The sequence below is a fragment of the Anneissia japonica genome, unplaced genomic scaffold (genome assembly GCF_011630105.1).
Source record: "Anneissia japonica isolate Jap-2015-1 unplaced genomic scaffold, ASM1163010v1 scaffold1005_len2656397_cov198, whole genome shotgun sequence".
Classification (NCBI taxonomy): Eukaryota; Metazoa; Echinodermata; class Crinoidea; order Comatulida; family Comatulidae; genus Anneissia; species Anneissia japonica.
In genome coordinates, this window is record NW_022683792.1 from 998,129 (window position 1) to 1,007,204 (window position 9,076).

Below are 9,076 nucleotides of genomic sequence, written 5' to 3' on the forward strand. Positions count from 1 at the left end.
TACAAATTCACAAAATTTACAGCATTAATTTTGAAAAGAAGCCCCCTCTTTAGTTTGCAAAAGTAGCCTAAAAAAGAAGCCCATCTCAAAAAGACGCCTATCTCGAAAAGAAGCCCATCCAAAAATAAAATAAAAAAAAATAAAATAAAAAAAAAAGCCCAGGGCTTACAATTCGAGGTTTTACGGTATCAACCAACAGGCATTATTATATATCACACATATTTTAGTAGTTAAAGTGCTGCCTAGGATCTAGTATAAAAAGATCATTGAGGCTATTCAAAATTGGTAAATTTATCTATTGTGGGACTTTAATCAATCACTTTAGAAGAGCGGTATGAAACTGTTTATAAAAGGGGTAATCTTCCAAGTGGTAATTTTACAAGAGTTTAAATAGATACCGCCCATTGGTATGAGATAAGCCACATTGGAATAAAAAATAGAATAAAACGCGCATTCTCCTACCTGCAAAAGCAGCAGCGACCAGGCAGCAAAGAAGGGTGAGTCTTGCAAGCATCATCATCAGGGTGTCGGTTGTGTTTGCAGGGATGGTTTAGTACAAGCTTTATATATACAAAGTTTACGTCATTTGCAGAGATAGCAAGCACACTCTAAGACGTTATTGTAACCACAGTTGTACTGGATTTGGGTTTTCCCACACACACTACGGATACACAATTTAATTAATTATTCTTACTAGATTAAGGTAATAACTAAAAACATTATCGACAGGATTCGTGATATAAGAATTCCACTTCATTAGCTTTATAGATAAACCAGTATCTAAATCAAATAATGAATCATTGAAAGAAGATTATTTGATAACAATTGCAGATGTTTTGACGCATGTTTTGTTCACCAGCGCTTCATTGCCAGTGGCGTATATACGAGGTGCGCGAGGGGGAATGGGATGGGGACGCTAGCTTCTTCAAAAAAGTTCTTCTGGGCCAGACGCCCTCCTCCCCTCGTCACTCGAAATTTGGAAGCAGAACAATTACGCTGAAGTAAGATCACTTCATATCACCTTATACTGCCAGCTACCGCGCCCTTCAAATTTCATACACGCCACTGCTCATTGCCAGGGATACAGGGGTAATTTCTAATAAAAATAATGAATCAGTTATTATGTAAGAAATTATAATCCAGCTCAGCTTTGATGAAGTGTAAAGATATCTTCTCGTACTTCCTGAGTCAGGTATTGTAGACCTATATTACATGCCTTTCTATGAGTAATAGTCACATTAAGCTCGGTGTCCGAGACAGGTTCAATCCAGCACCAACCACGTAGTCCATATTAAACTCAGGGCCTCAATCAGAGCCGACAGATCATGTGAATACCAGCGGGCATCTACAGGTTTCGAGTTGAAGATCAAAGAGTTACCGCCAATAAATAAAGCACAGCAGAATCCCTCCTTTGGAAAATCCCTATTAAGGGGACACATTTTTTTGGCCACGAAACAGGGAAAGTGTATATTTTTTAACACTACAGCCAACCCCTACTTAAAAGAAATCCCGATTAAGGAGACACATTTTTGGCACGAAACGAGGGAAAGTTATTTTCAATACTACACCCAATCCCTACTTAGAAGAAATCCCGATTAAGGGGGAACATTTTTTGGGTCAGAATCGAAGGTCTCTCCAATAAGTTCTCTCCACTGAGGAAAAAAAAACACTATGCATTCATTTAATAAATTAATAAATCATCTAAAGGTAGGCCTATCTATGGTGCGGTAGCTATTTAATCTATTCGTTAACGAATTTCATTTTGTTGAATTGGTTGTACCATATGTTGAGATGAAAATAATTATAAGCATATTTTGTTATCTGATAATATGTTAAGTAATCATCCGAAAAGAATTTGTTATTGTCTTATAGAAGAGGAAAATAAATAGTTCCTTCCTCTACGCAAACCATCGCCACACCACTGGTAACTTCATCATCATCGTCTTCATCAATTATGCTTCTGTTGTGTGTAGAAGTATTTTGTTGTGTCACTTTTGCCACTTAACTCATAATGATGATTTTTTATTGTCCTGTGCTTGTTTTTATATTATGTAATGTAGGCTTACGATTGTCAAAAAAAGCAGAGGATTTTTTAAAATGTTTTTTACAAATACACGGCTATAAATGATTACTGCAATAAATATATGAAGACAGAAACAAACAATTTGCATTTCCATACAATACATTTTATTTTGCTACTCATGACTTACATTTACATATAGAGTACTGTACATCCCTTGCTGTAGGCACGTATAATGGACCTTTCCACTAAGCCCTGCCCAATGAATATTGTTGCTGAAGTCCCACAAAACGACAGTGTTACAACATACACAAACACATGTTTTTGTGGGAAAACACGTGTGGTTGTTATAACGCCAGTATTCCTGGCCCTGTTCTGATTGGTCAATTGCTAAGTTTGATTGACACTTGGGAAAGGTCCATTGACATGGGTGAAAATAAAGTATGGTTTCCTTTTTCTTTGTGTCCTGACCACTGATCTCTACTATAGTAGCTGGATTGAATCCTTGTACAAAAAGCCACTGACGCCACATTGGCGGGCGTATACGTGATAAGTTTCTTTTTGCATTTGTTTAAATTATTGTTAAAAATAACGATTCTTGCAATAGTTTTCAATAATAAATCTAAATTTAACGCAAGATTTTTTTTCACATCATCTAACCGCTCGACGCGATTGTTTACAGTATGCAGTTTACAAAAGCGCAGGCGAAGTCGCGTTGTTACAGTGACGTCGATCACTAACAACACAAATAACTTCTTGCCCTTTTTAAAATTGCCTAAACAGTCAAGTCAAGTGGTTAGATGATTTGAAAAATAATCATTAAGTTAAATGTAATTTTATTATAAAAAAATATTTCAAGAATCGTTATTTTTAACAATAATTCAAACAAATCATTCTCTAGTTTAGTTTAGTTTAATTTATTTTAGTTTTGTTTCTCTAATTTTTTAAATACTTATTTTTATATCAAATCGAATCATCTTGTATTAATTTCAGTTATAATGTATTTTTTTTTCTCGTTTTTGTAACTGTTAATGTTCATTGTGTCTTGAAATGAATAAAAAAAAAATAAAAAAATAAAAAAATAATTCAAACAAATACCAAAAGAAACTTGTCTAAACAGATACGTCATTTAGGCCCTCCAACATGGCGTTGATGGCCTCACTAAAACGAGCCCATGAGCAATCCTGCTATTATAGTACAGATCAGTGGTCCTGACATATGCAAGTACTGTAGATCATTTTGGATTTATATAGTGCCTCACGTTGTCACAGCCTTGAGTATAGATTTGAAATTATGCAACACAGTTTTATATAATTTTAAAAATATTCAATAGTACAATAATTAAGGTCACTGCAGGGATCTTTTCTCAGCACCACACCAATATTGTACAAAAAAAAAACACTCTGGAAATATATCTTTTATTGGGATTTAGAGATATCAACACTGATGACCTGTTTTCTCTATGTTGTTTCTTTGTATTCTGTTTTTCCAGTTTTGTGATGTTATTAAGTTGATATTAAATAAATCAAATCAAATCAATATCTGTGTCTCTTGACATGATTCTTGTTTGTAACAGCGGTTTTGAAAAAATGGTTTTGGGGAATAATGGTTTCATTCTTTTCTAATATTTTTGCTTTTAGTGGCATTATATTTAAAATATTGCTTCTTGTTGTAATCATACCAAATTAATAATAACACTTGAAACAAAATGTTAGTAGATACTCTACAGTACTTGCAAAAACATAATGTTGAACACCATAGTTCAAAGGTTTTCATTTGCTGTTAGGTCTCCTGAGCAATCCCATAGTGCTCTGCAGCAACATCTGTGTAACCTGTCCTAAGTGTGCTATTGGTGTGTACATTAATAAACACTACAAACTTTGACATTATGGTAAAATAAAATACAGACTATTCTTGTTAAAATATTTACAAACATATTTCAAAACACATTTAGGAAGCAATTAGCACCTAAATTGATTAAGTATCACAAACTATCTTCTTCGATGTTGTCTAAGATTCTGTGGCCAGTTAGGATCAGACACTACCATGGTTCGACAAATAACATCATAAGCAGCTCGAAAACTAGGGTTAAAAAACACTGTAATACATACGGGAAAGAAGAATGCCATTGAGAAATTCTTGATGAAAGCCCTAAGGAATGACCTGAAAATAAACACCAGAAATTATATTATTTATGTTAAAAATTGCATTCTTGTTTTTATTGATGAACTTTAATATTGTTATTGTGTATTAGAAATGGTAATTTAAAAAAGGTATCAACAACTTTATATGTGTCAGGTCATTGATGATGTGTGATTCTACCAAAAAATATTATGTGACTCTACCAAAAAATATGATAATAATAAATATCATTATTAATTTGGCTGTACAATGTGAAGCTAGGTTTCCATAGAATCGATTGCTCACCCTATAGGCGACAGTTGCCGACAGCTGTCCGGAAAGTTGAATCTGGTTCAACTTAGCCGATTGTGTTGCAGACGAATCAGGGTGCCTTTCCGATTGTGTCAGGGCAGCTAGCAATACAACCTGATTTGTCTGCAACGCAATCGGCAAAGTTAAACCAGGTTCAACCTTCACAGCATCCGATAAAGTAAGCGATTATATGATAACTGTGCTTGACATTCCTGCAACCTGTCCATATATTTCACTGAGAAAGTCAATGACACTCTCTTTCATGCACCTTCTCCACTCTATTGGGACCACAATGAAAATACGGTGGTCACATAGATACATTTTTATTTTTATGTTCAAAATTTGTGTTAAGTATGTGCAAAATTTTTATGTGATTTACAAAAAACAAACATCTCTATACCATCATATACCCATCCTCCCACCAACATGCACCCCTTACCACCACTTAAACCTCTCCACCCACATGCACCCCTCCCTATCAACCCAGATTGCACCTCTTTTACAGACCTAAAACAGATCTACTGAATAACAGGTATATTTTCTAAAGCAATCAGTTGTATAGAGGTCGAGGAGCAACTCACTGAGTGAAGCTGACATTGCCGGCAGGTTGGATGATCACTTTATTACCACCAATATTCTGCACTCTATCACAAGTAACCACACGCAGACCCATGAAATACTTGCCAGGGGTAGCACCTCCGAACCTCACAGTCGTCTTCACAAATATTGTCTAAAAACGAAAGAATATAATAAAAAATATACAAGGGATCATATTTAAATTTGATATATATAACTAACAATCTGAACATCAATCAGAATGCTATGTTTGAGGAAAAAAAAGTGATGCATCATTGAAAACAATGCATGGGTTGAGGTGACAAAAAAACTCTGAAAGGTATAGTGTAATAGTAAGAAGCTCTAAACCTAATATGTAGGCTCTCACTGTAGCTGCTTGATTACCAATTTTCTTCAGTGTTACCAATATTATGGAGCTATTAAAACTTTATCTGTAGCTCAATAAAACACCCGAAGGCATACAGTATGAGCAAAAGCAGCATCCAACAGGGGCAGAAAATATAGAATCTATTGCGTACATGCTTGGAACAATTCAATTCAACAACTTTCTTCTCCCTCGAAGGATGTACTAGGTTCTTTAAAGTGCACACGAGCCAACTGTGTATACTGGGCCTACAGTTTAGAGTCCTTATTCGAAAAGACTTGTTCCACCACCAGAAACATAGGCGAGTGTGCTGTTCGAACCAGCGCCAATATTATCGCTGCAGATTGCAGTTCCCCTGCCTTAACCGCTCAGCAATGCAACTCGCCATGTGGCTCTGATGGGGTGTTTGTTAAGACTTACTGGAGAGTGAAGGGAGGTAAGACGGACCATTGCTATAATCATACTAGGCATAACATTAGCCTTACCTCATACATGCATACAAAAAATCGATACAGTAGGGCCATGAACAACATCTGCTGGAGATCTTCCATTGTAGCCTGTTCATCTAGCTCCTCTACAAGAAACTTCATCATGAAACTTGCTGTGTCTCTAGATGTATTAAAAAATATACCCAGTAAATCTTTTAGTTTTCTTCAAAAGTATTTAACAATAAAATGCTGTTTCAACAGTTTGTATGACAACTACAATGAGACAGTGAACCTGCTTAGTAATTAAGATAGCAATACACAAAATAATCAAACTCAAAATTCTTGGACTGGGTAAATTACAGTATGCCAAGGAAAGGTAAAAATCTAGGACAAGTTAAAGGCAAAAAAAATTGTCAGGATGAGAAAGTAGTTCTACAAGTGGTTTTAAAGACACCAAGCTGGTTATCTGGAGGTCATAGTTTTGATTCCTATCGGAATCTCTTGCGGGAATTTTATTGCAAGTATTTGGGAGCTTACTGAGCATTCAGTATGATAATGCGTCAGGCAAAACATCATTCACTTACATCTCCTGACACAAACACCATCAAAATATTGTAGTTATACTTAATCATAAAATAAGTAGATCTTAATTATAAAATCTGAAAAGATAGTAATTAAAATAACAATTAAAATATATTATGCTCACTCTCATGTAAAAAAAATTATGAAATCAGAAAACATCAAGTGATTAGCAAGATATATATATATAGTTGAGAAATTTATCAATAAGTACTGTATACAAAAATTAATCACAGAAATGTTGAACCAGTTCATAGACTTACGAAACACCAACATATTCAATGATGAACACAGATACAACAAGCTTCATAGTAAATAAGAATAAAAAGTCTATGAATTCTGCCAACAGTCTTCGGTGCAAAGAAGGAACAGTATACTCTTGACCTGTGTTGAAATAAAATAAAAAATTGAGATTATGCTGAAGTCTAGGCCTACTCCTGTCCTGTCTTCAATGAAAACGTTGATTGAGTATGTTATTATAATATTGTGTACCATTAATTTTCGATTTAAGTAACATTAGCCTACACTACTTATGTTGAAACATTATAATGCATAATAATGTCAGCTTAACTTCTACATCATACAACAAGCGTTTTATCAATTTTCACTCGTACTGGATAGGGCTCCTTCTGGTTGATATTTAGCAGTGGTGTTGTGCCAGCAGAATTTAACCCTCCCCAATCGAGCAGGCCTTAACCCATCCTCCGACAACAGGACAAAGTCGTGTGATCAAAAATATATATAAGAAATTGCCTATCTAAATCAACGTTATTTTGATTGTGGTCTACAAATCCCTAATATTGTGGTCTAAAAAGCACAATATGGGCCATACTAAGCCATAAAAACTGTGCCAGTGAACCCTGCTTAGGCTTAGTACCAGGGACTTTTATTCCGGGACCATGATCAAGGCTCTAGTTGGCGCCTTGGTTCGAAACCTTGTTGGATATGTACAGCCTATGTAGGCAAATTTCTGGAGCTACCCCTGCTTGATAGTAGTAGGCATAGTTCATAATTTTTAATAACATTATATATATACATCACATATATATCATCATATATACATCATATATATATACATATATATATCATATATATAATACATACATATATATATATACATGTATATATATATAAATGCGCTTAATAAATCTTATTATTATTATTATTAATGGCAAATTTCTAGCTTTTTGTTGCCTTTGTTACGTTTTATTATCAGGTATATGAATGTGTGTACATGTATATAAGAAATGTGTACATATACTGTATGTATGTGTGTATATTATATGTGTGTATTGTACTATATATATATATTATAGAGCTTATATATATATATATATATATATGATTTGAATATTATTTGTTACACGTATATATATAAGGGTCTCTATATATATGTTTATACAGTACATGGTGTAGGCCTATGTATATTGGGTTTTGTGCTTGGGTACTTTCATTATTTTTATTTTTGTCCCTTTTACAATCTTATAATCTAATTAAAATTTATTCGTTTTGCAATTAACCTAAATTTTAAGAAGTCTCATTTATAATTTCAATTGTTTTTCTAAATATAAATATAAATATAAATTATTACTATATTTTCTATCATAAATTTGATATTGCTGTTTCTCTAGGGATGGATTAACAATAGATTTACACAGGGTTGGGTTTTTTTTTTTCTGTATTGTGTGTTTTGGATTTTTAGTTCTATTTTATTGTGTAGGCCTATGGAAAATCATAATTGTGATTTTTAAGGCTAAATAAAGAATAAATGAATAAATTATTTATTAATCATAGTCTCTGCTGCTGGTAAACATGCTACACAGCTTGTTAAATTTAATTATTAAAGAACTTACCAGCAGACTGTTCGGCATTTTGTTGGCTGCTATCGGTTCGACCATGATGACCTGTAGTAGTAGGGGGAATCTGTGGTTGTTGGAATGGATGTTGTTGTGGGGCTAGGAAAGGTGGGTTGTTGGCCAAAATAGGGTTTCCATTTACGGAAGAATTCGGTGAAGTTATATTAGCATTCTGAGTATTATTGCCAGTGGTAGACACATTTGTCCTCAAATGAACACCTGAAGTGGAAAAGTCATTGTAACCAAGAACATTTGTGTGTGAAAAATAATGCATTTGGTATTGCCAAACCCACTCCGAAACGGCTCGACTAAACTCTCTTGAACTGGGCCCCAGAGCAAGATTTGCAAATCCATTTCCAATCGTTTGAGGAAAATGGTCATTTACTTGATTAGCGCCAGAGTTGCCAGATGATATTTTTGCATCTTCCTTCATACTGAATTGTAACCACTCATAATAACTACGTGTATGTTAACACTTTCTAACTAGGCCTAGGCCAACATAGGCTAAACCTACACTACACAGTCACAGCAAAGATCGTATAGCGCCGCACCGCGGTCACAGTACAAAACAAACCGGAAGAAGACTTTTTTCCCAGTCTAATGGCCTTTGACATGACAAATTTACAGGTCGATCGAGCAAATTGTCAAGAGCGATTCAAGACTACTACAAGTATTTAATACTGTAATACAGGGCGGTAGGCCTATACCCAGGGGTGGCGCCAGGATTTTCCCGACAGGGGGAGCGCGGCCCCGATGGGGGGACGATGCCCCGACGAGGGCTCAGATTTCCCCGACGAAACCAAAGTGGGCGTGATCGTGC

The 9,076-nt window shown here is 34.9% G+C and overlaps 2 protein-coding genes across 2 annotated transcripts in view; both read right to left on the reverse strand.

The window, feature by feature from the left end:
• LOC117101799 (trypsin-like) overlaps positions 1-620 on the reverse strand; it is a 6,511-nt gene extending 5,891 nt beyond the window's left edge. Inside the window, exon 1 of the mRNA XM_033241877.1 lies at positions 463-620. Within this exon, the coding sequence (XP_033097768.1) occupies positions 463-520 (58 nt within the window). The 5' untranslated portion in view covers positions 521-620. The remainder of the gene's footprint in view (positions 1-462) is intronic.
• Positions 621-2,164: 1,544 nt separating this feature from the next.
• On the reverse strand, positions 2,165-8,838 carry LOC117101807 (protein FAM8A1-like). Its single transcript, XM_033241889.1, has 5 exons — positions 8,254-8,838; positions 6,664-6,784; positions 5,879-6,002; positions 5,035-5,183; positions 2,165-4,183 (listed from the first exon to the last, which is right to left on the reverse strand). The coding sequence occupies exons 1-5, from the start codon at positions 8,687-8,689 to the stop codon at positions 4,012-4,014; spliced, it is 1,002 nt and encodes a 333-aa protein (XP_033097780.1). The 5' UTR covers positions 8,690-8,838; the 3' UTR covers positions 2,165-4,011.
• Between the last annotated feature and the right edge of the window lie 238 nt (positions 8,839-9,076).

Bases quoted from the DNA above. Each gene is read 5' to 3' on its own strand.
- LOC117101807 (XM_033241889.1), bottom strand. From the start codon at position 8,689: ATGAAGGAAGATGCAAAAATATCATCTGGCAACTCTGGCGCTAATCAA. The intron at 5,184-5,878 runs GTAAGGCTAATG...TTTCGTTTTTAG, and splicing joins TTTTTGTATGCATGTATGAG to ACAATATTTGTGAAGACGAC. The intron at 4,184-5,034 runs GTGAGTTGCTCC...GTTTATTTTCAG, and splicing joins GGCAATGTCAGCTTCACTCA to GTCATTCCTTAGGGCTTTCA.